General features: G+C 65.9%; 5 protein-coding genes across 5 annotated transcripts in view; 2 read left to right on the forward strand and 3 right to left on the reverse strand.

Moving 5' to 3' along the window:
• The window catches only part of EMIHUDRAFT_465151 (hypothetical protein), a gene marked incomplete at its 3' end in the record, with an annotated part of 2,895 nt that extends 1,678 nt beyond the window's left edge, over positions 1 to 1,217 (reverse strand). Inside the window, exons 1-3 of the mRNA XM_005763257.1 lie at positions 1,161 to 1,217; positions 979 to 1,065; positions 3 to 772 (exon numbers count right to left, since the gene is read on the reverse strand). Coding sequence (XP_005763314.1) covers positions 3 to 772; positions 979 to 1,053 — 845 coding nt within the window. The 5' untranslated portion in view covers positions 1,054 to 1,065; positions 1,161 to 1,217. The remainder of the gene's footprint in view (positions 1 to 2; positions 773 to 978; positions 1,066 to 1,160) is intronic.
• Positions 1,218 to 2,286: 1,069 nt separating this feature from the next.
• Positions 2,287 to 5,130, forward strand: EMIHUDRAFT_215146 (hypothetical protein; the record flags this gene model as incomplete). Its single annotated transcript, XM_005763258.1, has 3 exons — positions 2,287 to 3,654; positions 3,751 to 3,917; positions 4,047 to 5,130. 3 exons carry the CDS (start codon positions 2,287 to 2,289, stop codon positions 5,128 to 5,130), a joined length of 2,619 nt encoding a protein of 872 aa, XP_005763315.1.
• A 2,657-nt stretch (positions 5,131 to 7,787) lies between these two features.
• EMIHUDRAFT_452555 (hypothetical protein) lies at positions 7,788 to 9,412 on the reverse strand (the record flags this gene model as incomplete). The annotated part of the gene is made up of 4 exons (XM_005763259.1): positions 7,788 to 8,120; positions 8,192 to 8,251; positions 8,488 to 8,562; positions 9,065 to 9,412. The coding sequence occupies 4 exons, from the start codon at positions 9,410 to 9,412 to the stop codon at positions 7,887 to 7,889; spliced, it is 717 nt and encodes a 238-aa protein (XP_005763316.1). The 3' UTR covers positions 7,788 to 7,886.
• A 1,509-nt stretch (positions 9,413 to 10,921) lies between these two features.
• EMIHUDRAFT_215150 (hypothetical protein) lies at positions 10,922 to 13,876 on the forward strand (the record flags this gene model as incomplete). The annotated part of the gene is made up of 3 exons (XM_005763260.1): positions 10,922 to 12,781; positions 12,917 to 13,155; positions 13,405 to 13,876. 3 exons carry the CDS (start codon positions 10,922 to 10,924, stop codon positions 13,874 to 13,876), a joined length of 2,571 nt encoding a protein of 856 aa, XP_005763317.1.
• Positions 13,877 to 19,544: 5,668 nt separating this feature from the next.
• On the reverse strand, positions 19,545 to 23,926 carry EMIHUDRAFT_422274 (hypothetical protein). The gene is made up of 11 exons (XM_005763261.1): positions 23,549 to 23,926; positions 23,362 to 23,481; positions 23,002 to 23,040; positions 22,844 to 22,933; positions 22,281 to 22,385; positions 21,966 to 22,024; positions 21,438 to 21,561; positions 20,547 to 20,672; positions 20,253 to 20,357; positions 19,965 to 20,130; positions 19,545 to 19,848 (listed from the first exon to the last, which is right to left on the reverse strand). Exons 1-11 carry the CDS (start codon positions 23,849 to 23,851, stop codon positions 19,700 to 19,702), a joined length of 1,386 nt encoding a protein of 461 aa, XP_005763318.1. The 5' UTR covers positions 23,852 to 23,926; the 3' UTR covers positions 19,545 to 19,699.
• Positions 23,927 to 26,766: the final 2,840 nt, after the last annotated feature.

Raw genomic sequence — 26,766 nt, forward strand, 5'->3', positions numbered from 1 at the left:
ACGGCCCCAGCGAGGGCAGCTTGCCGCTGCTGGCCCGCGAGAAGACCGACGCTTCATCGCTCCCATCGCGCTCGACCGCCGGCCGCGGCGCCGCCGCCGCTTTCCCTGGCACCGCGGCTGAGGCGGCGGCCGCCGCCGCCGCCACCAGGCCAGTGTCGGCGCTCGTCGAGGGCTCGTCCTGGTCGGCGAGGGATGCGCAGCTGGCCGAGGGGGTGAGCGTGGCCATCAAGGTCCCGGCCGACGCGCCCGCCTTGCCGCGCTTCTGCATCAGCAGCCGGTACTTTTGCAGGTGCGACTTGATGTTTTGCCGCGTCGGCGCGCCCTCGCCCTCGCACTTCATCATCTGGGAGATGGCCTGCGGCTTGGCGTGGTCGATGCCAAGGGTGTTCACCGCGGTCTCGAAGCGCCGGTGCAGCTCCGCCGTCCACACGAACCGCTGCTTGTGCACCTGCCGACCGCCCTCTGCGCTGCTGCTGCCCGCCGCCGCCGGGCTCTCGGCGCCGCCCGTCGCCTCTGCCGCCATGTCGCCGCCCCAGGCGCCCACCGCCAGCCCTGGCCCCGACGGCCAGCCGGCGAGCCCCGCGGAGCTCGCTCCGCCTCCGCCGAGTCCCATCACTCCGCCGAACGGGAAGCCGCCCACGCCAAGGCCGTCCGCGGCGCTCTGCACGGCCTGCGCCTCTGTGCTGGGCTCGTCTGGCAGCGCAGGCTCGCTCGGGATGTCCTGCATGAACTGCTCGAGCACGTCCCATGAGACGAGCTCGTCGAGCGAGACCTGCGGTCCGTGCAGAGAGGGAGCGGGCAGGCGTCGGTTGCGATCGGGTGGCGAGGCGAGCAGTCTCAAATTGGCGGGCTGGGAGGTCTGCGCAGCGCTGGCGCCAGAGCGGGCGCCGGCTGAGTGGAGCGGGAGAGATTCAGCGCCGAGTCATGCGCCAGGGGGCTCAGGCGTGGTGTGTGGCGGGCAGGGCGGGCGCGACGCACGTCCACGTCCCACGTCCGTGGCCTCTTGGACCCCGGCGCAGCCCGCGGCGGGATGGGCCGGCTCGTCGCCGCCATCCGTGCGCCAGCCTATGGATTCGCGGGGCGCTTGTCGTCGGCACGGCCGCGTGGCGGTGGGCGGGGAGGGGGGTGCGGGGGCGGCTGGGTCGAGTGGCTCCCCTCACCGGGACAGTCGCTGGGGCCAAGATCGGCGAGACGGAGCGAAGGCTAAAGGCGTGCTGTCTCCTTCGACAGAATACGCTCCGACCTTCTCACCGCCTCCTCAGGCCCTGGGTACACTTGGAGCACTTGGAGTGCAGTCATAAGCCTCGCACCCAGGGCCGGGAGCTAAGAAGCGCAACCCAGCTGGCCACAGATGCTCGAGATCGGGCTGCGGGCTCGGGCTAGAGAAGAGCCCTGACCCTGGGGGGTGCGCGGTCGCAGGGAGGGGGCCGTACAGTAAACACGGGTCTCCGAGGGTTGGTTCCGTGTAATCGGCTTTCCTTAACTGCAGAACGCCCGCTCTACTCGGCGCCGTGTTTTTCTTCTCGATGGCTGCCCGCTCGCCCGCAACCGCTCCCGCCCGGCCCTCCGCGGCGCTGCAGCGGCTCCTCTCCGAGTCCCCGCCGAGGCCGCCGCAGCGGCCGTCCGAGCTCGCCCTGATCAAGCAGACGCTCTCCGACCTCCAGCTCCACCGCGGCGGGACCGCCAACGACCAGACGCGGCAGCTCATCGGCTCTACGAAAAGGTCGGCCTGCTGCATGTGTCTCTTCACCTCGTAATCCTGAGGATTACCGGCAGCGTGTGCTGCGGCTGTGGCAAGTGTGCCGCGCTCTCTCTTCCCTCTCGAACGGACGGACGGAGCCGATTCGCTCCGCCCGCCGCTCGCCACTAAACGGCCGGTCGCGACTTCCTGTGTTAGTGCCAGTGCGCCCCATTCGAAAATTCTTCTTCTGGTGTACCTGTGTTAGTGCCAGTGCGCGCCAGTACCGTGCCCAATGTCGTGCCTGGTTGTTGTAAAATTCTTCTTCGTGGCACCTGTGTTAGTGCCAGTGCGCGCCAGTCCCGTGCCCAGAAGAATTTAAACAAAACAACCCTCGCTACCCAACGCGGCCAAAGGATATCCACCTCGAGAACCTCGAGAACTCTCTCTCACAGTCCCAGAAGAAAGAAAGAAAGAAAACGGACAGCCGTGTTACGAGTGAGTCGCCATCCGCGTCTGTAAGTACCCTTCCCCGAGGAGCAGCGTCTCGGGCGCAGGACAGTGCTCGCGTTTTTCGCAGCGCTGGCGGCCCTGAACGCCCCCCATCCATGCTGTCGCTACTGCTGCCAGCGCTCGCTTCCGTGAATGTGAACCTCGCCATTCTCACCTATCAGTCGGACGCGCGCTTCACGTCGGCCGAAACTTGCGTCGCCGAGTGGGTCAACGGCACGTGCTGGCTTGCAGAGCCGATGCAGGCGGTCGTCGCGGCCGCCTTGACGGCAGTGACGGACTTCAACGCGCGAGACGCTGTTGCGCTGCCCGTGCTTGGGTCCTTGGGAGCGTGCGACAAGCAGCTCCAGTTTCGGCTGCTCGACAGCGGCGGCACAGCTGCCAAGTCGGTCCGAGCGCTGGGAGACTTGTCTGGCACAGACGTGGTCATCGGAGCCGTTCGTAGCACTGTCACCGCCACCACTGCGGCCATCACCGGTGCGCTCGACATCCCGCAGATCTCGTACTGGTCAACCTCTACCGATCTGCGCGACCCTATTCTTTTTCCGCGCTTCATGAGGACCATCCCCTCGAGCCTAGCTCCCGCGTCAGACCTCTGCTCCTTTTGGAAGGACGAGCTTGGGCTCTCGACTGTGGCGGTGCTCTACATGCAGACCACGTACGGGCGCGCCTACGAGGAGGCAGCGAAGGACGCGTGTCTTGGCCTCGGGCTAACGTTTCTGTCCAGAGATATCCCTGACTTCTTTGAGGGCTCAAGCAGCCAGCAATCGATTCGTTCCGCTGTCGCCAGCCTGAGCGAGAGCGGAGCCAAGGCAGTGCTAGTCCTTGCTTCCAAACCAGTGCTCGAATTTATCGTAGAAGTTGCGCTCGACACCGGCCTGCTCCGAGCTGGCGTCTCCTGGGTCTTCGCTGACAGCGTCGTGCCGGAGCAATTGGACGATTTGAGCGAGAAGGCGCGGGCCGCGCTGAACGGCAGCCTGAGTATCAAGGCGGTCGGTGCGACCGACGGCAACCTGCAGTGGACCAAGTTCGCAAACGAGCGCTGGGCGACGCTTGAGCCCGGAGACTTCAACCCGTCCTTGCCTGCCGACTGGCAGATCCGCGGCGACTTCTTCAGCACCGTCGATCCACACACGAGTACAGTGCTACGCAATGGCGGTGCGTTTGCTTACGATGCTATCATAGCGGCAGGGCTGCTGGCGTGCGAGGTGGCCCCGATGGGCAAAGTGCCAGCCTCATTTGGCACGCAGTTCTGGGCGTCCAAGAAGAGTCTGTCTTTTGATGGCCTTACTGGGCGCGTGCAGTTCGACGAGAAGGGCGACAGGGGCAATGCGAACGTTCTCCTGTTCAACCTGCGCGACCAAGGCGGCTTCTCCGAGAAACGCGTAGCGCAGTTCAACAACGGCACGTGCACTTGGGACGGCGGATCGCGCGAGAGCAGCGGCGTTATCTTCAACCTCGGAAACGTCGAGCCGCCTTTTGACGCGTCGCCTCCGCCGCCGCTCCCACCGCCACTGCCGCCGTCGACCCCGCCCCCGCCGCTTCTTCTTGAGGACGGTGAGAACGGTCTCCCCCCCTATCTCTTGGTAATCATCGGCGTCCTGGCGTCCGTCGGCCTGATGCTGTGCTTGTGCTGCCTACCCGTCGGCCGGCTTGTACCGCCGCTATCGCGCATCGCCGCGTCCCACGGAACGAACCCGTGGACGCTGCTCCGCAGGCGCATCTCACGGTGCGCTCCCGTGCGCTTCTGCGTCGGCTGCGCACGAGCGGTGCGGCGGGCGTGCAGCTGGGCTCGGACGACGCCGTTCCTGCGTCCTACCGCCACGCCTCGCGTCGTGTGGGAGCGGCTCTGCCGCAGGGCCAACAAGGAGCCGGCCGAGGGACCTCCCGACATCGAGCGGCGCCCGTTTGTCGAGCAGCGCCTGTGGGCCTCGGTGCTGGAGCAGAGGCTGTGGGGGACGGCCGCGCGCGAGGCTGCGCAGCTTCGCGCATACCTCCACGTGACGCGGAACACGACGCCCTTCATCGAGGCGTGTGTCGAGAAGCTGCTCTCGAGGGGCGGGACCGCAGCTTGCACTCAGCGCAGCTGCAATGACGACGGCTGCGAGGCTTCTCCAGACCTCGAGGCGCCGAGACTCCTGCGGACGATCTCCGCGCCCCTCGTTGAGCAGTCCCGCGCGACGCTGAAGATGAGGGACCTGCTTCGCTTCTGCCTCAACGAGCAGGGCGCCGGAGGGCGCCAGCTGTGGGAGGAGTGGAAGATCGCTCTCTGTGATCTCCGGTCAAAGGAGAGGCACCGCGACGCGTCAGTCCACCGCGACTCTGCCTCGAGGCAAGCGCTGAGGAGCTTGCTCGATCCTCGCGCGAGGGGGTCGTCCGAGGCAGAGCCCATCTCGGTGCACGAGTCTGAGCCCATCTCGGTGCACGAGTTCGCCTCCCTCCTGCTCTCGCCGTGCAACAGCGCCATCGAGCAGAGGAGCGCGACGGAGGACGCGACCGAGCCGCTCACCAGCTACTGGATCGCCTCGTCGCACAACAGCTTCCTCGAGGGCGACCAGCTCACCTCCGCCGTGTCTGCCGACATGTACCGCCGCCTCCTGCTCTCGGGGACTCGCTGCCTCGAGATCGACTGCTGGGACCCCACCACCTTTGGGCGGTGGTGTGGCCAGGGCCCGCGCGTCACTCACCGCATGCCGGGCGGGGTCTCTCTCCTCTGCGGAAGCGTAGCCTTCGGCGAGGTGGTCGCTGCGATCGCCGAGCACGCCTTCACCTCTAGCCCTCTGCCCGTTATCCTGAGCATTGAGATGCACTGCTCGGCGAAGCAGCAGAAGAAGATCGCCAAGGAGCTCGTGAATACCCTCGGCGACCTGCTCTCCCGCAGCGAGCACGCCGCGAGCACGCCCCTCCGCGATCTGCACCGGAAGGCGTCAAGATGCGGCTAAGGGGGTCTCGGGCACACCTTGGGGCATATCTCGGGCACATCTCGACTGTAGGTCCTCATCAAGATGCGGCTCGACAAGGGAGGGGTGACCACGGACGAGAGCCTCCGCGACCTCGTCACGCTGCCCACGGCCTCCATCGGTTCGTCGCCGCCCGTGGAGGACGACAGCGGCAGGCGGCTCGGCCGCATGGCGAGCTGGAAGGAGCTCAGCGGCCGCTCCCTCCACCGGGGCGTCTGGGGCTGGCTCCGCTCAAAGCGCGACGGCGACAGCAGGGCCACGCAGATGTCCGAGTGTTCCCTCGGGTCTCTAAGCTCGACCTGCCTGCACCGCGGCTCGTCGATAGCGGAGGAACCGACGAGCGAGCTCTCGGGCGCCAGGGTGCCGCGCCGCGGTATCGTGAGCTTGTCCGAGGAGCGGCTGGAGCGGCTGGTGAGCGAGCAGGGAGGGTGGCTGCCCCTCACGGCCTCGCAGCTCGTGCGAACCTTCCCCTCTCCAACCCGGTGGTGGTCGAGCAACAACAGCCCACTCGTGCGCGCCCGCCCCCTCGCTCCCACCACCCCCCGCACCACATCTCGTTGCAAGCCAAGCGAACACTGCCTCCCCCACCTCCCCGCCACAGGCGGCCTGGCGCGCGGGCGTGCAGATGGTGGCTCTCAACCTGCAGACGAACGACGCTCTCCTCGGTCTGCCGGTGCAGATCCACGACGCCCTGTTTCGCGGTAGCGGCGGCTATGTACTCAAACCCGCGGCGCTCCGTGCGCCCGATCGGGCGATCGCGCCCCCCGTTCACTTGATGGCGCCCGAGGTGAGGACGGCGACGAGCTGGCCCAACAGGAGCCCCTTGACCCCGTCCCGCTTGCTGTTTGGCTCTGGCAGTGATCTGTTGTCGGGTGAGAGCAGCCTGGGCCGCCGCTCCTCTGTGGAGAGGGCACTCCTGCAGAGGCCATCACGCGGCAACTCCGTGACAGGGCGGGAGAAGCTGTGGCCGCCGCCGCGGGAGGAGGTGCATCGGACGGAGCTGAGGGCGCGCACTCGTGCCGCCCCGCCGGCCCTCCCTCTGGACAGCTCACCGAGCGACCCACCGCCTTTAGGTGCTCTCCCTGCACCAGCTCCCGACGCGGGACGAGTGCCGGCCCCTCCTCGCCGAGCCGCACCACGCCTTCGTCTCGCATCTGAGCGACAGCCCCCGCCCGCCCAGCGGGGCCCGCGCCAGCGTGTCGAGCCCGCGCGTTTGCGTCGAGCTGCACGCCATCGGAGGCTTCCACGCCATCGCGCGCGAGCCGCAGCCGCCGCCCGAGGCGCAGGGCGTGACCCGGCTCGTCACCGCGGTCGCGGAGGGCAACGGCCTCAACCCGACCTTTGACGAGACCTTCCACTGCCTCGCGGCCGAGCCTCACCAGACCATCCTCCGGGTGGTGGTGGAGGACGAGGGGCGGCTGGTGGCGTACGAGACCGCGATGCTCGGCTCCCTCCGCTGCGGCTACCGCTGCCTGCACCTGCGCTCGCCCAGCGGCACGCGGATCGACGCGTGCTGCCTCCTGCTGCACATCTCCGTCTCCACCGAGCCAAACGTCTACGGCACTGTTGATGAGCTGCGCAGCAGGGTGCAGTCGCAGCGCTCGCGCATCAGCCAGCAGAGCCGCGACATCCACCACTTAAGCGCAGAGCTATCGCGGCTCGGAAGCCAGTCGTCGTCGCCGGCGCTGTCCCCCTCGCCGAGCCGTTGGAGCGCACGCTGGCCGCTGGAGCTAGCGCTGGATGCGGGGGTCAACGGGGCTCGCGCAGGCCGGCCGTCGCCGATCGCGCTGCCTCCCGGCGCCACGCTGACAGTCGGTCGCGACGCGTCGAGCGGCGTTGCCCTTGTCCCGCAATTCGATACGCAGCGCGTCTCGCGTTTCCACGCCTCGCTCCACGTCGCCGCAGACGGCCGCAGCGTCCGGCTCGAAGACGTCTCGCGCAAGTATGGCTGCCGCGTGCAGCAGCCGGGTGGCGAGCCGGTCGTCCTGCAGTCTACGGCCGAGGAGGTGGCGAGCGCCCAGCTACGTGAGGGCAGCGTGCTCACCTTTGGGCAGTCCGACGCGGAGGACGAGTTCCGCTACGTCCTTCGCGCTGCTGGCACCCTCAGCAAGGACAGTGATGACTCCAGCTGCGACGGCGACAACGAACGTGAGCGCGCTTGGCCGCCTTTGCTGCCGCCGCCTTCGCTGCCGCCGCCTTCGCCGCGGACCTCCTCCTCATCGCCCTTGGTGCCGCCCAAGCTCCGGACCCGCCCCTCTGGCCCGAGGCCGCTCGCCTTTTACGCCGGCGCTGGCATCTCCCCCGCTTCGGCGCCACAGCAGCGCCGCTGCGTGCCACTACGGCTTTAAAGTAAGGCACCCCACCCCGCATCCACGCACCACGGGGGACGGGGCCGTTGTGGAGGCTGGAGCCGAGCGCGGACCTCCCCCCACTTTGAATGCACGCACATGTGCATGCACATGTGTGGATTCAGTATTCTGTATTGTGTTGAGTGTTCGGTGTTCCTCCCTCTTTTGTTGCTCTTGCTGGATGATGCCGCTCGGGCTCGCCAGCCCGCTAAACGGCTAAAGTAACGTAACGAAAAAGGAAGGACTCCCCGGGGGGGAGATCCCCTAGTGCTATGACGTTTTGTGGCCCCCGATATTCTTCTCTCTTTTCTTTCTCACTTCGAGCGCAGCGCTAAGCACACATAACCAATCTCCGTCCCGCGCCCGTCGTCGAGGGCGGGGTGCATGTGCTCAGGGTGGGGCACGGTACTGCCGCACGCGCTGCCCCGCCTCTCCGCCGCCCCACCGCCACTCGCCGCTCGGGCTGCCGCCGCCGGAGCCGCCGCCGCCGCTCGGCCCACCGCCGCAACACCCGCCCTCCGCGTCCGCCGCTGCGCAAGAGCAATCCCGGACGCGCTCGCGCCAGGCGCCGCAGCGGGGGTCGAGCCTCGGCGGCTCCTCCTCCTCCGCGCGTGGCTCGAGCGCCTGCATCAGACGGCGCTGAATGGTCTCTCGATAGGATGGACCGCTCTCGGCAAACAGTGTGGAACGAGCGCCTGCGGCAGACGGTACCGCAGCCGCTTGAGCGCCGAGGCCTGCTCCTCGAGCAGCGCGTCCTAACGGGACATGCCAAGGGTGAGGGTGAGGGTGAGGGTGAGGGCAGGTCCACTCACGGCCGTGCGTGCGTGCGTGCGTGCGTGCGTGCGTGCGTGCGTGTGCGTGTGCGTGTGCGTGCGTGCGTGCGTGCGTGTGTGCGTGTGAGTGCGTGAGTGCGTGTCCGTGCGCGCGTCCTGCTCGCACTCGGTTCAGCTCGGGGAGGGCTAGGGCTAGGGCTAGGGCAGAGTGGACACACCTGCTCGCCCACGCGCTGCTCGAGCGCGAGAAGCCGCTCCTCCAGCTTGGCGCGCTGCGACCTCTCGGCGCGCGCCTATGCGTGTCCCGCACCGTGACGTCCCATGTGTGTGTGTGTGTGTGTGTGTGTGTGTGTGTGTGTGTGTGTGTGTGTGTGTGTGTGAGCGAGAGCGAGAGAGCGAGAGAGCGAGAGAGCGAGAGAGCGAGAGAGCGAGAGAGCGAGAGAGCGAGCGAGCGAGCGAGCGAGAGAGAGAGAGAGAGAGAGAGAGAGAGAGAGAGAGAGAGAGAGAGAGAGAGAGAGAGAGAGAGAGAGAGAGAGAGAGAGAGAGAGAGAGAGAGAGAGAGAGAGAGAGAGAGAGAGAGAGAGAGAGAGAGAGAGAGAGAGGCGCAGGGCCCGCCTCGCGCTCTGCGGCCGTCCGCGAGGCCGCCTGCTCGTGCCGCCGTGCGTCATTCTCGTCGGCGAGCGATCGCATCTCGGCCCGCAGCGCGGCCTCGGCGGCGCGCGCCGCCGCGAGCTGCGACGCAAGCTGCGATGCGAGCGTGGCGCTGCCCGGGTGCGCCTGCGAGAGCAGCGCCACCTCCTGCTTGATCAGCGCAACCTCGGCGGCCTGGGCCATGACGCTGTCCATCAGCGCCTCGTGTGCGCCCGCGCGCACGCGCAGCGCGTCCACCTCCTCGACCAGGACGTCCGACAGCGAGTGGAAGGCGCGCTGCAGCAGGCCGACCTTTTCGTAGAGCCAGCTGATGAGCTGCCGCGTCTCGTCGTTGGCGGTCCCGCCGCGGTGGAGCTGGAGGTCGGAGAGCGTCTGCTTGATCAGGGCGAGCTCGGACGGCCGCTGCGGCGGCCTCGGCGGGGACTCGGAGAGGAGCCGCTGCAGCGCCGCGGAGGGCCGGGCGGGAGCGGTTGCGGGCGAGCGGGCAGCCATCGAGAAGAAAAACACCTGCGCCGAGTAGCCAGCTGTAATTCTTCTGCGGTGAGAAGGTTGGGCAAAGCTGTCGAAGGAGACAGCACGCCTTTAGCCTTCGCTCCGTCTCGCCGATCTTGGCCCCGGCGACTGTCCCGGTGAGGGGAGCCACTCGACCCAGCCGCCCCCGCACCCCCCTCCCCGCCCACCGCCACGCGGCCGTGCCGACGACAAGCGCCCCGCGAATCCATAGGCTGCGCACTGATGAGCGAAAGTAGAATTTCACAAAGTAGAATTTAAACAAAACAACTCTCTCTCTCACAGCAGACAGGCTCGACACAGGTGCGAACTGGCGCGTGCTAGCACTATCACAGGCACACCACTGGAGCCGCCTAAGCGACTCCGTTAAGAACGGCAATGCACTTAGTTCCGTGCACAATGCCGATCTCCCCGCACGCTAGCTCGTTCACCGTCTGCCACGCCACGGCGGTGTGGAGAACGACAGACAAGCGCTGCATCTGCAGCCGAGGGTCCGTGCGTCGACGGTGTCGTGTGGTCGGCGGACGACTCGGCGCAGCACCTCGGGCCTGGCCAGGTGGCGCGCCGCGGCGAGGCGCAGCTTGCCACTCGCGAGCTTGGCGTCCCAAGAGGCGCCAAAATCCACCAGGTTTATCGACCGCGGCGCAAACCTGAGCTTCCTGAGCTGCTTCCCCGGCGAGGCCGAGTGGTGCTACCCGCCACTGCCCTTCCTGAGCCCGACGGGACGGCGCGAGGCACACACCATCGCGGGCATTCAAGATTGTGGAGGTCGAGCCGAAGTTCTCGAGCTAATTGCTGGCTGCGTGAAGACTCGTATCACGTATGGTACTGTCGAGAGTGGTACAGTGGTTGTGTAGAGGGAGCGCGAGAGTCGGCAGTCGGCGAGTGTGCGAACGAGATTGGTGCATGGTGGGCATTAAAACCATCATGGATCCGGGGGGGTTGGAGGGGGCCACACACGTCTCACGTGCCCCCGGTCTCACGTGTCGGGACGTCTCGGCAACCGCGACAGCGCGAGTCCCCGAAACTGACCGATCTGGCATCACACAGCGGAAGAATGGTCAAATAAATAATAAAGAAAAGAGACATGGCTACTGTGAGTTGGGTAAAAAAGGAAAGGTCACCAAAGAAGTACTTGAGCCAGTTCCACCAACTGTGCCACGCAAGCGAAATGCAAAAGAAATCTCTCGAACGGGCGGCACTTGTCACGGGAAAAAATGATAAGACAAAAAAGGGATGGACTTGTCACGCTGTCTGCTCTCCTTCGAGTTGGTCTTCGGCCGCGGCTCGCGGCTCACACACCAATTGCTTGAGCGTTTCAGGTCGACCTACCCGGCCGCCCCGCGACTCTCCCATGCGCTACGCAGCTCTTGTAGCGGGATGATCAACTCTGGCCCACTACCTCATACTTCTCTCTCTGAGTATGCTCACCAGAACCTCGCTTCGCTCACAGGTGCAAACGACTGGTTTCCCAAACGCGTCGTACAGCTCATGTTGCGCCTCTACGCCGTTCTCGCATGTCTTGCTGGCGCTACACATGGCTCTGACCATGGGTCCGAGATCCTTGACCATTTTGCTGACGAGTACACGCGCCTCAATATACCCGCCTCTGTCGACAATCCGCCGAGCCGGCTCGAGATGATGACGGCGGTGGTCGATCGTATGTCCACTGCCGACATGATTGCCACCGGTCTCTGGCTCACGCAAGATGAGATCGACGACGAGCTCGGTGTGCCTCACCACAAGCAGGACGGCGCTCACGCAGGCTCCGGCAGGCGACTGAATCGTCTGGTTGAGCCATACTCTGACATCCACTCCAACGCCATCGTACACAACGGAGGTGAGGTCTACTACTGCTTCGACGGGAGTGCCGATTCAACCCGCCGGAGCGCCTTTGAGAAGGCGGTCAATCGTGCCGAAGTAGAGATCAACCAACTCGGCTTCTGCCTCACTTTCGTGCGCACGTATGTATGCGATCATTCGGCGATTACGGTCGGCCGGTACGATGACGACAGCTGCCACGTGGCGTCGCCCTGGGACGGCGAGGGGATCAAGCTCAACATGGGGTGGTGCAATGACGACACGCATTTGGGTGTTATCGTCCATGAGATTGGACACGCCTTGGGCCTCGGGCATACACACCAGCGCCCCGACCGTGATGACTACGTGACCATCCATTTCGAAAATATCGACCCCGAATGGAAGTACGCCTACGAAATTGATTACGACTATGCCACCCACCTGCCGTACGACTACAACAGCCTGATGCACTATGGGGCGGTCGGAGGCTTTGCCATCGATCCGTCGAAAAACGCAATCACACCCCTCGACCCGAATGCAAATATCGGACGGCGGACAGGTGGCTTCTCCCTGACCGACGCGCGCCAGCTCCGCGACATTTATGGCTGCTCGGAAACGTGTTGCAGCTCGCTGATTGTCAGCATCTCTGGCGCTGCTTCCAGCAACCAGGGCAGCCGGGAGGACGTTTACACCGTCGTGCCCGGGGTGTCGCAGGGCGGCATGCCAGTGTACAAACAGGGGTCGGGGTCCAGCTACCTTTACTACTGGCCCGAATCCACCGATTGGTACATCGGCCGTGACTACGCAACGGCATCAGCGGGCATCATTTCCCTCGACAACAAGCTACAGTGCCCGCAGCAGGCTTCCACCTGGGCGTACTGGGATTCCGACAACTTCGTGGCAAACGCCGGCGTTTCTGTCAAGTGCTCCGTCTTGGACAGCTACGTACTCGTGACGAGCGGGACTTGTAATGACGTCCCAGGGCGCGCGCGCATTACGAGCGCGTTCGAATGCGCACAGGCGGCTCATGAGCTTCGCCCCTTTCTAAACGGGTATTCAGATGCCGACGTCACCCCAACGGTCCAAGAGGGCTCTGCTTCGTACGACCCCCCGGGCTGCTGGTTTGAATCCGATAGTTTGTACTTCAACCCCGGCACACAGACGGGCGATTGCTCCACGAACGACAAGTGCCTCTGTCGATTCCACACGCTCCGGCCGCCGTCTCCGCCGCTCCCGTCTCCGCTTCCGCCTCCTCTCGTGGTCGCCGGTGGCGGAGGCTGCTCCCCCAATCTCGATGACATGGAGTATTACGCCGCCGGGTTCACTGCATCGGGCGCTCCGTACTACCGTCACCCATCGTCCGAATACTACATCTTCTGGGACCCCGACTGCTACGGCGACGGATCGGGATCTGCTCGTTGGATCGTGGACAGCGATGCACCGAGCACCACCGCATCGAGCGACCTCGATGGCGACGGGAGCTGCAGCTACAAGGCCCGCATCAACTCTGCCGACTCCTCCTCGCCGCCGCGCGGCACGAACACCTGGACGGTGCTTTGCGACGGCTCCTGGGCACAGATAGACCTGACACTCTCAGCGCCATCTCCATCACCTCCCCCTCCGCCGCCGCCCCCTCCGCCTTTTGTTGTCACTGGGGGATGCAGTCCTCTCCTTGCCAACGTGGAGTACAACGCAGTCGGCTACACGGCCTCGGGGGCGCCATACTATCGCGATTTCTCGTCATCGTACTACATCTACTGGGACCCCGACCCCGACGGCGACGGATCGACAGCCCGCTGGATCGTGGACGATGATGCACCGAGCACCACCGCAGCGAGCGACCTCGATGGCGACGGGAGCCGCATCTACTGGGCTAGCATCTCTTCTGCCGACTCCTCCTCGCCGCCGCTCGGCACGGCGACCTGGTCGATGTACTGCGACGGCTGGACGAACAACGATCTGACGCTGACATCTTCGGCATCACCGTCGCCGCCACCACCTTCCGCGTCGCCGTCGCCGCCACCACCTTCCGCGTCGCCATCGCCGCCCCCGTCGCCGCCACCCGCCGTGTCGCCGTCGCCACAGTCAGAAGAGCCAGGCTCGTTCCGGGTCGTCGCTTCATTCACCGCAACCCGCGGCGATCTGTACGACTTCTACGACGAGGCCACCAAGAGGAACATCCTCGAGAAGCTCGCCGAACTGGCCGGCTTTGCCTTCGTGCCGCTCGATTCGACGATCGGAGTCTATTCTGCACCTTGCTCTATGGGCACTTGCGCAAACGTGGCCGTGATTGCCACGTTCCCGGTGGTCACGCAATCGGAAGTCAGCTTGGCTCAGAGCAACCTCGAACAGTACTCCGGGGCCGCTGGCGAGGACGCGTTCGAGGAGCAGATGGGACCTATCCTTGCTGGGGTGGGGGCGTCCGTCGAAACTGCCGTCGTGGTTGAGGTCGAAGAAGACCCGAAGCCAACCGCTAGCGGCAGCGGCGGCTCCCCTGTGGTCGCCATTGCAGCGGCCGCGGCTGGGGTGGCCGTCGTGGCTGCCCTCGGCGGTGGCTACGTTTACTACAAGAAGAAGCGCCGCGCTGATGAGCCATCGATGGCCACGATCAAGCAGGGCGGCACACCAGAAGCGGCGAATGTGTGACGCGGACGCTAGCACCGCCAATAACGACCTATCTCAAACCACAAACGGTGACGCCTCCTCGGGCGCACCCGTTGATTATGACACCCATGCGCTCCCCGGGCCTGAACTTTGTTGACTACTCATGCCTTTGTCGACTATTCATGACCCTCCCAGAGCAAGAGCACAGCGCGCAGCTGTCGTCGGATACTGTCTGCTTGTACTCAGTACTGTCTCCCGCCCCACCCCGTCCATCGACGCCGTCCACACCGTCACACGGACTTGCAGCTCTATGTGTGTATGTGTGGTGAAGGACACTCTGACCAGTTGCCCCTGAGATTTCAGGCTCTAGATAGATAGATAGGAAGGCGAAACACAGTCCGACCAACGACTGGGACACCAACGCGGTATGGGTGGACGCGGGACGGGCGGTGACGGTCACACAAGTTCTGAAGTTCGGAAAAAGAAAGCAACCGAGCAATCCTAAGACGCTCTCACTCGGCGGCTCACTTCCGCGCAACAGCGCCAACATGCAGGCCTCTGGTGAGTCCTCGGCCTCGACCGCACCCGCATCCTCCCGCATCGGTGCAAAACACGCGCTCTCCGGCCATCCATCCATGACGCTGGCAAACTCACTCGCTCTTGTGCTGCTGGCGGCGGTTTGCTCCTCCTCGGCGCCGCGCCTCGTCCCGCTCGCGCTCCTCCTGCTGGCGGGTCGCGGCGAGGCCGCGGGCACGATCTGCGACAACAGCCTGTACTGCTCCTCCGGTGGGGCAGCCGCTCTGCGACGGCACCTACGCAAAAAGCCCAAACTTGGCGGGAGGGAGCGGAGACGCATACATGCAGCGAGTGCTTCTCGCGTTGTTGCCCGTGGCCGCTGATGTCAGACGAAGCGATCACAAGCCTTCGCACCCTCGAAATGAGGCAGCGCTTCCGATTCAACAGCGAAACACGACCACCATGGATGTCAGGTATGAAAACGGGTGCCCAAGAATGCCGCCCTCCAGTCTGAATCGGATCAACCTCGAGGGTCTCCTGCCGGGTTCGCGGTGCGATTACCGCTACATCTCCATTACCGATGCTTGGAAGGCGTGTGTGGCCGATCTACGGTGCTACGGTGTTGTAAAAGACGCAGGCCTCAGCTGCACAGAATACAATGCGCAGGGCCCTGAAAAGATAGTTGTGCGGCACTACGAGCTCCGCAGCGGGTCTGTTCGAGCTTTGGAAGCGACCTCAAAGCTGCAGGCCGCCGTATGGCTTTGCGACGAGCGCATGAATGGGCACCGCTCGAACAAGCCAAGGCATCCGAATCACGTGGAGTACCTAATGCCGTGGGGCTCCTGCCCGTGTCCGGGTGTGGAGAATCAGAATGATGCGAGAGGGTCGCCCCCGCCCCCTTGCCAACGGCCACTTAACCCTACCTGACCACTTTATGTGTGTGGAGAAATTTACCTTACCTACACCTTACCTCATTCATTGGGGAGAGTGAATCGGAAGAGCACTAACACACTTACTAGATACAAACACGCCTTGTAGTTGGCAAAATATACACCGCTTAAGGCAAGGTAAGGTAAGGTAAACTTCTCCACACACACGAGGTGGTGGGGCAAGGGGGGGGCAACCCTCGCGTCTCCACGTCTGACGACAGGAGCCCCTCGGCATTCAAAGTGCAAGGCCCAGTGTGCGTGGGTGAGCGGTGTGTGTGTGTGTGTGTGTGTGTGTGTGTGTGTGTGTGTGTGTGTGTGTGTGTGTGTGTGTGTGTGTGTGTGTGTGTGTGTGTGTGTGTGTGTGTGTGTGTGTGTGTGTGTGTGTGTGTGTGTCACGTCACTGCATCCTCGTTCTTTGCGAATGTCTCGATATGGACAGCACAGGCGCTGTCTGCTCGCGGTCTGTGCGGGCCGCTCGTCCTCCTCGCCCTTCTTTCGTCCTCCCGTCCCTCCCCTCCACCATGGCCTTCTCGGCACTCCTTTCTCCATCCGCCTCGCCTGCCTATCGTGCCGTTCGCCCTCCATTCGGTGACCTCTGTGGCTGTCCGCCTCCTTTTGGGTGGCGCTCTCGATACGGTTGCGTCAACCTCGACGTCGCTGTCGCCCTCCCCGTCCCCGCCGTCGCCCGTGCCTCGGTCGGTTCGCGTCATCGGTAGCGTCTCCGTTGCCCCCTCGTGCTCCGCCGTCGCCCTCTCTGCTCGGGCCGTTCGCGATTTCGCTCCTCCTGCGTGTCGCCCCTCCGTCTCCCCCCCTTTCTTTGTCGTCATCGTCGCTGTCGCGAAAGCCCTCCGGCCCCTCGATTCCCTCGCCTATCCCCTCCGCTGCGTCGCCCCAGTTTATATCCTCATCCTCTGCGCACGTCGCGTTGGCTTCCTCTCTCCCCCTTTCCTCCCTGCCCCTCTCGCTGTCTGGTGTTAATGGACCCCCTTCCCCTCCCTCCACCCTCGCCATCGTCACCGTCACTGTCCTCGTCGCCACCGCCCTCCATCCCCGCCGCCCTTTGTTCCACACTCGTCTCTGCCATATCCGCCGTTGCCGCCGTCCTGTCTGCTGCGCTCTGTGCTCCGTGGTACAGTCGCTTATATTGTTGCCCAGGGGAGATTAGCTCACGCACCAGGACTGCCTCTGTGGCTCGTTATTTTGGCTTGCCGATATGCATCCAAAGTTCCACGCTAGTTCCCTTTGAATGCCGTGGGGCTCCTGCCCGTGTCCGGGTGTGGAGATGCGAGGGTCGCCCCCCCTTGCCCCACCACTTGTGTGTGTGGAGAAATTTACCTTACTTTACCTTATCCTTCGTCACGTCTATCTTCTCGCAGTATCTCGCGAAAGCCCCCCCCCCCCCCCCGCCCCGCCCCGCCCTCCGAGCAGGCACGTGTCCCCAACTCGTGGATCATCGGCCTGCTCACCATGTTCGCCACCAACAGGATGCGTTTCGCGCGCGTCCTCGTCGCAATCGGCCTCGCGCACTCGTGCCGCTCCGCCTACCACCAGTGCCAGCACCTCTCCAAGCGCGCGCTGACGCGGTGGGGCACCCGCATCCTGAGCGCGAGGGCGTGAGGCGCGCCGCGCCGCCGCCTAACTCGCAACTGCGTGGTTTGTGCCGGTACTCATGGACGGGAGGGACGTGTCCGAGGGCGTGAACGGCGGTTTTGGGATGCGGGCGATGGAGGCTCAGATCGGCGTTTTTTGTAATCTTTTTTCCGAGCGCGCGCGGGAGGAGAGCTGGTCAGCATCGCGACCGCAACGCCCTGTTGTATGCCCGGACGGACGAAGGCTGGCTCAGCCGCCTCCCGGCGCGGGCACGCTTCAGCGGCGGCTACTGCTGCGCCGCTCGCGCTGCCGACAAGAATCGAAGCGGCGGCGGAGAACGGCAAGGTCGGCGTGGTGCAGACGTGGCTCACCGGGGATGGGCGGGTTGACGCGACGTGCGTGAATCGCGGTGTGAGTGGCCGTACGCTCCTGCTGATCGCCGCCGCCCACGGTCACAAGAAGCTGGTCGAACTGCTGCTGAAGCGCGGCGCGGAGACGGACGCGCGCGATGGCAAAGACTGTACAGCGCTGATGGCCGCCGCCCGCTGGGGCTACGAGCAGGTGGCCGAGATGCTGCTGCGGCACGGCGCAGGAGTCAACCTGCAGGAACGCAAGCACGGCGCCACCGCGCTGATGGGCGCCGCCTGCTTCAACTGCCCCACCGTCGTGCTCCGCTTGCTGCGGGCTGGCGCAGACATGACGTTGCGCGATTCGGAGGGCAAGACGGCGCTGCAGTGGGCCAAGGAGGAGGGCCACGCTGAGTGCGTCGAGGCCTTCAGGACGTATCTCAGGGGGGTGACGGCGAGCCGGAGCAAGGCACCGCCGGCAGGCGGCGCAGGCGCGGCGATGGGTGCGAGTGCCGCGGCCTCTGCTTCGAGCGGCGAGGGTGGCAAGGAGGCGGAGCCGAGCAGCGGGGCGGTGCCAGAGGAGGTTGTGGACGCGGCTGAGGACGGCGAGGAGGCGGTGGTGCTGGCGTGGCTCGACGGCGGCGGGCGGGTCAACGCGAGGTTCCAGTTCGTCTTTTCGGGCGGCCCTGTGAGCGGCGTGACGCTGCTGATGGTCGCAATGGCCTGTGGCCACGATGGGCTGGCCGAGGCGCTGCTCCAGCGCGGTGCGGATGTCTCGTTGCAGAACATCAAAGGCGCCACAGCGCTGAATCTCGCCGCCGTGAATGGCTTCGAGAAGGTGGTCGAGTTGGCGTTGCGGCACGGCGCGGAGATCAACCAGCAAACTGCTCTCGACAACACCGCGCTGATGGGCGCCGCCGGCAGCGGCGAAGAGAAAGCGGTCGACACGCTGATTCGGCACGGCGCGGCGATCGACCTGCAGACCAACGACGGCGACACCGCGCTGATTCTCGCCGCCTACCAAGGCCGTCCCGCCGTCGTGCGCCAGCTGCTGCGGGCAGGCGCAGACGCGACGCTGCACGCTCACGGCAACACCGCGCTGCAGTGGGCCAAGCAGGAGGGCCACACCGAGTGCGTGCGCGCCCTCGAGGAGCATGCGGCGGCGGAGAAGGCGGCGGAGAAGGCGGCGGCGGAGGCGGCGTGGGCCGCGGGAGCGGCGGAGAGGGCGGCGCAGAGGGCGGCGGAGGAGAAGGAGGCGGCGCGGCACGCCGAGGAGCTGCTGGCGGAGGTCGAGGCGGAGAAGCGCGCCAAGGGCAAGAAGGGCAAGAAGAAGAAGAAGAAGGGCGGCGCGGCGGGCGGGGCGGGGTCGTCGCAGGAGGCCGAGGAGGGTGCCGAGGCGCCGTCGGAGGCAGACGCAGCCGAGGCGGCGAAGAAGGCCGAGGAGGCGAGGCTTCTCCTGCTTCTCGAGAAGTGTCACGAGGAGAGGATGCGGTTCGGCATCACGGCGGAGACGTCGGTCGAGGGGCTGGCGGAGGCGCTGGGAGAGGCGGCGGACGAGGCGAGCGAGGAGGAGGGCGACGAGGAGACGGCGGAGGCGGCAGCGGAGGCGGCAGCGGAAGCGGCAGCGGAGGCGGCAGCGGAGGCGCGCCGGCAGGCTGAGGCGGAGGCGGCGGCTGTGGCAGCGGCAAAGGAGGAGGAGGCTGCCGCAGAGGAGGAGGAGGCGGAGGAGGCGGCAGTAGCGGCGGCCGAGGCAGCAGCGGCGGCGGCAGAGGCGGCGCTCGCCGCAGCCAAGGCGAGGCGCGCGTCAGGTGCCGCTGCGAGGGCCAGGGCGCGGGAGGCGGCCTAGCCCGCGCGCAAGGACAGCTGGCGCAGTGGCAGCCATGGGGAAGGGTCTCTCGTACTCTGGGGTGCGTTCTCTTGTGAACGGTCGTGGCTATGGGCTGGGCCCCTGCGCCGCGCGGGCGCGCGTGCAGTCCCTCGAGGCCCCGCCGGGAGCTGCTCACACAGTCGTACGAAGGGTGGGCGGTGGCGTGAGGAAGTGGCATGGCCAATGCCATAGAGTGCGACCGAGCATCTCTCAGTACTCAGACACCAGTGTGGGCGCCGGTGTGGGCCCCTCACAGACTGTGGGACGCTGCTGCTGGCTGCTGTGGCGGCGGCTCGTCTCGGCGCGCTTACAGTTACACCCGCCCCCCGCCCCCTCGCATGTGCTCCCGGGACACGGAGAAGGCTAGAGGCTACGAAATCTTTCAGTAGCGAGTGCTGGGGTGTTATCGCGTTCGGATCCGCCTTCGTCCCCGCCCTGTGTATCCGCTTGAGCTTGAGTAGTTATGTGTGGACTGTACAGAGCCGCTACAGACTCACAACTACAACTTGTAGTCTACACCGTGGCTTTACGTAGAGCGGTAACTACGTCAGTACACCATTGCCTTACTCGTAGATGCACACAACGAATCAGGTCGTCCTCGTGGGGTTGCGCACTATCACAAGATGCCTAGCTCCGGCAGCGACGGTGGCAACGCCGCGGCCGCCTCGGGTGTTGCGACGTCCCGCGCCACCTTCCCGGCCTCGTCCGGGATGCTCTGGCTGGCGCCGTGCCGGAGGAGCAGCTGCACGAGCAGCGGGTGGCCGCCTGCCGTGGGGGAAGGGGGAGGGGGGGGGGGGGGGGCGTCGGCGAGGGCGGCTCTGGGGGGCTCCCAGGGGGAGGGGGGGCAGTCGTGCGACCGAAGCATCCCCACGGAGCTTCACCTGCGCAAACGACATGCAGCGGGGTCTGCCCGTCCTTCCGCTGCGCGTCGACATACGCGCCGTTCCCCAGCAGCGCCGCGGCGATGCCGACGTGCCCATTCTCGCATGCGGCGTGCAGCGCCGTGCGCCCCGTCGCGTCGGGCACGTTGACGAGGTCGGGCTGCGCCTACGAACGACACCGGCTCAATGGATGAAGAGCACTGAGTCATCACGCTGACGAGGTCGGGCTGCGCCTGTTCACAGCTCACACGGCGTGAAGAGCTCACGCTGCCCGCACCCTTCCGGTACGCAAGCGAGGCTGGTCGGCGCCGCGGCGAGGTTCTTGATCATACCGACGTCACCGAGCGCGGAGCCGGCGCGCATGTACGCAGAGAGCAGCTCCGACGGAAGGGCCTACGAGGGGAGGAGTGCATGATTACCCGAGATTACCCGAGATTACCCGAGATCGCAGCTCCGACGGAAGGGCCTACGAGGGGAGGAGTGCATGATTACCCGAGATTACCCGAGATTACCCGAGATCGCCGCTCCGACGGAAGGGCCTACGAGGAGTGCCGCCGCTCGACTCGAAGTGGGCGCATGCACGCAGTCTCCAGCTCCGACGGAAGCGCCAGCTTGGCTCCCTCGCCGCCACCCTCCTCGCTGTCGACGAGGTCGGCCCTGTTTGACTCCACCGCCGCCGCCAGCCGCGCCATCGCCGCGGCGATGTACCTGGCGGGCTTGTCGGAGGTCTGTGTGAGACTGCGTCAGATTGTGGGAGATTGTGGGAGATCGTGGCAGATTGCGGGCGATGTACCTGTCGGGCTTGTCGGAGGTCTGTGTGAGACTGCGTCAGATTGTGGGAGATTGTGGGAGATCGTGGCAGATTGCGGGCGATGTACCTGTCGGGCTTGTCGGAGGTCTGTGTGAGACTGCGTCAGATTGTGGGAGATTGTGGGAGATCGTGGCAGATTGCGGGCGATGTACCTGTCGGGCTTGTCGGAGGTCTGTGTGAGACTGCGTCAGATTGTGGGAGATTGTGGGAGATCGTGGCAGATTGCGGGCGATGTACCTGTCGGGCTTGTCGGAGGTCTGTGTGAGACTGCGTCAGATTGTGGGAGATTGTGGGAGATCGTGGCAGATTGCGGGCGATGTACCTGTCGGGCTTGTCGGAGGTCTGTGTGAGACTGCGTCAGATTGTGGGAGATTGTGGGAGATCGTGGCAGATTGCGGGCGATGTACCTGTCGGGCTTGTCGGAGGTCTGTGTGAGACTGCGTCAGATTGTGGGAGATTGTGGGAGATCGTGGCAGATTGCGGGCGATGTACCTGTCGGGCTTGTCGGAGGTCTGTGTGAGACTGCGTCAGATTGTGGGAGATTGTGGGAGATCGTGGCAGATTGCGGGCGATGTACCTGTCGGGCTTGTCGGAGGTCTGTGTGAGACTGCGCCAGATTGTGGGAGATTGTGGGAGATCGTGGCAGATTGCGGGCGATCTACCTGTCGGACTTGTCGGAGAGCGGGGGCGGCGCGTCCTCCGCCTCGTGCTCGCGCAGCAGCAGCGCGCACTTGAGGTGCCGGCGCGAGAAGCTCCACACGATCGCCGTCTCGCGGGGCGTCTCGCCTTGAGATTGTGGGAGATTGTGGGAGATTGTGGGAGATTGTGGGAGATTGTGGGAGATTGTGGGAGATCTCGAGGGGCGTCTCGCCTTGAGATTGTGGGAGATTGTGGGAGATTGTGGGAGATCTCGAGGGGCGTCTCGCCTTGAGACAAAGGCACACCGCTCATCACAAGCGTCTCGGAGCCCCCCCCCCCCCCCCCCATTTTCCGACGAGAGGTGCAAGGACAGGGGCCCCACATCGAAACAGAGGGAGTGCCCGCTGGCTGAGTGTCTTGTGCTCTGCGCGTGTGGTCTCTGTGTCCCTCCATCGTGCCGTCACCCTCTCTCCTCCGCCCCCCCCACCCGCACCGCCGCCGGTCTGTCCCCATCGTCGGTAAAACACATCTCGCCTCTCTGTTCTGTCTACGGCGGCTCGCCCTCTCGGTTGCGGATGCCCGTGTTCGCGCAGCCGCTGTCGAGAAGCGCCTGCAGCACGTCCGGACAGCCTCCGCGACTCGGGGCCGACTCGGGGCTGACTCTGGGCGAGACTCGGGGCCGACTCGTGGCGACTCTGGGCTGACTCTGGGGAAGTGGGGCGAAGCTGAAGAGTCGTGGCGGGGCGGCTCTGGGCCGTCGGGGCGGCTCTGGGCCGAGCCTGGGGCTGGTGGCGCGGGCGGGAGTGCGAAGCGGGGAGGCGCGGGGAGGGCGCGACTCGGGGCACGACTCGGGGGCGGGGCAGCGCCTGCAGCACGTCGAGCGCGCCCAGCCGGCAGGCGAGGTGGAGGGCGGTGCAGCCTCGGGCGGGGCGCGGGCGGAAGTTGACGTCGGCCCGCGCCTCGAGGAGGGCCTGAGGAGGTGCGAGATTACCCGAGATTACCCGAGAGTACCCGAGATTAGCCTCGAGGAGGGCCTGAGGAGGTGCGAGATTACCCGAGATTACCCGAGATTACCCGAGATTACCCGAGATTAGCCTCGAGGAGGGCCTGAGGAGGCGCGTGGGCGAAGGGCGCGGCGTGAGGAGCCGCTGCAGATGCAGCCGATGCAGCAGATGCAGCCGATGCAGCCGATGCAACCGATGCAGCGGCGGCGGCGGCGGCGGGGTGGCCGCCAGCGGCGACGGGCGGCGACGGGCGGTGGCGGGCGGCGACGGGCGGTGGCGGGCGGCGGCGGCGGCGGCGGCGGCGGCGGCGGCGGCGGCGGCGGCGGCGGCGGCGGTGCAAGAAGGGGGGGGGGGGGGGAGCGAGAGGTCGGTGCTTCACGTGTGTGCCATCACTGACTGACTGACGGACGGACGGACGGACGGACCTTCACTGTCGGCACGGAAAGCCGGCCAGCTGCCGACATGAGCGGTGTGGAGGAGGTCTGCTCGTGGCCGGGCGGCAAGTTGCGAGCCACCTGGTCACAGCGTGAGGTGTGAAGAGACGCCGTTCACAGCTGTGGCCGGGCGGCAAGTTGCGAGCCACCGAGTTGACGTTGGCCCCCGCCGCCGCGAGAAGCCGCACCTGGCACCGTTAGGGCTAGGGGTTAGGGCTAGGGTTAGGGTGAGGGTGAGGGTGAGGGTTAGGGTCAGGGTTAGGGTCAGGGTCAGGGCCAGGGCCAGGGTCAGGGTCAGGGTCAGGGTCAGGGGTCAGGTCACGGGTAGATGCCTGACACCGCACGCTTTGTGATGACCGCAGTCGGCGGCCGGCGGGCAGGCGGCGCGCGGGCCTCGGTGTCTTGGAGTGGAACGGGCGACTGACGCCGCGGGACTCTAGGATTGGCGAGAGAGCGAGCAAGAGAGCGAGGGAGCGAGGGAGCGAGGGCGAGCCGCGATCACCACACACCGTGTCTGCGCGCCCGAACTGGCAGCAGATGTGCAGCGGCGTCATCCCCTCGCGCGTCGTGTCGTCAAGGTTCGCCCTCGCGCCGAGAAGCACCTTGACCATGTCGTCGTGACCGCGCTCCTACCAGGCGCGGGCACAGGCTTCCGAAAAGGGCGGGCCTCGGCGTGGCGGGGTGGGCAAGACACACCGCCGCGACGCCGAGCGGGGTGACGCCCGAGGTCGAGTTGCGGGCGTTGACCGAGACACCTCTTTTGATCAGGCGCTGCACCTTGACGAGGTCGTTGGCCTGGGCTGCCATTCCCATCTTGTCACCAAGCCGCACTGTTTCGGCCGGCTTGCTGCGCCCGTGGCCGAGGTCGACCGTGCGCAAACCGCCCATGTTGATCGTCCTCCGCTCGACGTCCTCGGAGAGAACGGCGTCGAGCTCCTGGAGGCGGCAGAAGTCGGTGCGCGGAGCCTGATCTCGGCCGCTGTGGCTCCTGCCGGACATTTTGCTCGGGCGAGCTCAAACGTTCAGGAAGCCGCCGGAAAGAGGGGGGCCGCCATGCTGCTGCGGGGTCCCCGCTGTCGCCTGGGGTCGTGCGAGGGGTGGGCACGACCAGTAGGGACTCCCTCCCCCGGGCCCCGCTCTCAGTTGGGGCCTCCGCGGCCGAGTGGGAGATATTGGATGGGAAACGGGTCGATTTGCAAGGCCCGCGCGCCCTGCCGGGCCCGGCTTGCCCCTCCCGGCCCGGCCCGCGCGCGCTTTGCCGGGCCCGGCTTGCCACACTCCCGGGCCAAAGCGCCCAAATCAGCAGGTCGAGGAGCGAGGCGGGCCCGGCGAGGAGAAAACCGGCCCGGCAAACCGTCCTGCCCGGGCCCGTCTGCGGCACATAGGACGGCCCGCAGGCTCACTCACAGCCGGGCCCGGGCAGGAGGGTTTGCCGGGCCCGTTTTGCGCGAGGTGGGCCCGGCGAGGAGAAAACCGGCCCGGCAAAAGCACGCTCGGCGGCCGGGAGCAGCCACTTTTGACCCGGGGCCGGGGCCCGCCGGTGCCCCTGCCGGGCCCGAACCGGCCCCGCCCGGGCCCGCCCCACTTACGTCCGGGGCCCCAGTTATATCCAGCGGCTTCCTAGGAATTCGCCTTCGATGTTATGAACAAACGCAAGGCGGACATGGCATATCGCTCTCGGGCCCACAGACATCCCGCACACCCGCCGCACACCCGCCGCCCCCACAGGATGGCGGGCAGGGCGAGGACGCCGGGGGCAGAGACGTGGAGGAGGCTTGGCCTATTCACAGCTCTCCCTCCCTGGAAGCGATGTGCGCCTGCTCTGACGCCTGCTTGTAGAAGAGAAGGCGGAAGCCGCGCAGGTAGGTGATCGGTACGCCGAGGAAAGAGCGCGGCCGCTCCGGTGTGTCGTCCGGCGTGATCACAGTCACCTATTCCGGTGTGGTGGGTGTGGTCTCTTTTTTTCCGGTGTGGCCGTAAAAGAAAGAAAGAAAACGGACAATCCAAGGGAGGGATGGGAGGACGGCACGCCGCCACCACACAGGGATTTTAAGTGGTGAGGGTCAGACAGTGGCGGTGGCGCGAGTGCAGTGACGCCTGCTACCTTGTAGAGAAGAGAAGGCGGAAGCCGCGCAGGTAGGTGATCGGTACGCCGAGGAAAGAGCGCGGCCGCTCCGGTGTGTCGTCCGGCGTGATCACAGTCACCTATTCCGGTGTGGTGGGTGTGGTCTCTTTTTTTTCCGGTGTGGCCGTAAAAGAGAGAGAGAGACACATTTCTTGTTGGCTTCTAAAAATCTCAAACAACAACAAATCTCTCTCTCTCTCTCTCAAAATCTCTCTCTAAAAGAAAGAAAGAAAACGGACAATCCAAGGGAGGGATGGGAGGACGGCACGCCGCCACCACACAGGGATTTTAAGTAAGAAAGAAAGAAAGAAAACAGACAACCCAAGGGAGGGATGGGAGGACGGCACGCCGCCACCACACAGGGATTTTAAGTGGTGTGGCCGGGCGATTTCTTTTTCTCGCGATGTCGAACCCGCCGCGCCCGCCGCGCCGCCGCTCGCGCCGCCTCGCCCCCGCCTCCTCCGCCGCCCCCTCGCCAGACACGCCGCCGCCCACCCGCCTCCTCGACCTCCCCACGGAGCTCCTCTTGCGCGCCATCTCTCGCCTCGACGGCCCCCTCGACATCGCTCGCGTCGCGGCCGTCTCGCCGCTCTTCCACGCCTCGCTTGCGGCGGAGGGCATCCGCTTGTGGGCGCAAGAGCGCGGCTTCGAGCTGCCGGCGCAGCCCGAGGGCGAGAGCTGCGCCGTGCGGTGGCTGTGCTTTGTGGCACTGCTGTGCGAGTCCAACCCGCCGGCGAGGGCGGCGGCAGGCGAGCAGCACAGCCTCTTCATCGACGGCGAGGGGCGGCTCTCGTCGTGTGGAACGGCTCAAGAGCTCCTCGGTCACGGCGAGGGCGTGACGCGGCTCAACACGCCGACCCGCTTCCCGTTGACGCTGGGCGGTGAGCGCGCTGTGAGCGTGTCAGCTGGAGATGGCCACGGCCTCGCCCTCACCGCCGTCGGCAGCGTCTGGAGCTGGGGCTTCGGTCTCTGGGGCCGGTTGGGCCACGGCGACACGCAGAACCAGCTGCTGCCGAAGCAGGTCGAGGCCTTTGCTGACCAGCGCGTCGTCGCCGTGTCAGCAGCGCAGTGCCACAGCCTCGCCCTCACCGCCGACGGAGCCGTCTGGAGCTGGGGCGGTGGAAGCTGGGGCAAGCTGGGCCACGGCGACGAGCAGGACCAGCTGCTGCCCAAGGAGGTCGAGGCCTTAGCTGGGCGGCGCGTCGTCGCTGTGTCGGCTGCAGGCAACCACAGCCTCGCCCTCACCGCCGACGGCAGCGTCTGGAGCTGGGGCTTTGGACTCCTTGGCCAGCTGGGCCACGGCGACCGGCAGAACCAGCTGCTGCCCAAGAAAGTCGAGGCCTTTGCTGGCCAGCGCGTCGTCGCTGTCTCAGCTGGAGGAACCTACAGCCTCGCCCTCACCGCCGACGGCGCCGTCTGGAGCTGGGGCGGTGGATCCAACGGCAAGCTGGGCCACGGCGACCAGCTGGGCCAGCTGCTGCCCAAGAAGGTCGAGGCCTTTGCTGGCCAGCGCGTCGTCGCCGTGTCGGCTGGAGACGAACACAGCCTCGCCCTCACCGCCGACAGCGCCGTCTGGAGCTGGGGCGATGGACACTATGGCCAGCTGGGCCACGGCGACGAGCAGAGCCAGCTGCTGCCGAAGAAGGTCGAGGCCTTTGCTGACCAGCGCGTCATCATTGTGTCGGCTGGAACCCGCCACAGCATCGCCATCACAGCCGACGGCGCCTTCTTTACCTGGGGCAAAGGCGACGACGGCTGCCTAGGACACGGGGAGGACCTGTCGAACCAG

This window comes from Emiliania huxleyi (genome assembly GCF_000372725.1).
Source record: "Emiliania huxleyi CCMP1516 unplaced genomic scaffold EMIHUscaffold_64, whole genome shotgun sequence".
NCBI lineage: Eukaryota > Haptophyta > Isochrysidales > Noelaerhabdaceae > Emiliania > Emiliania huxleyi.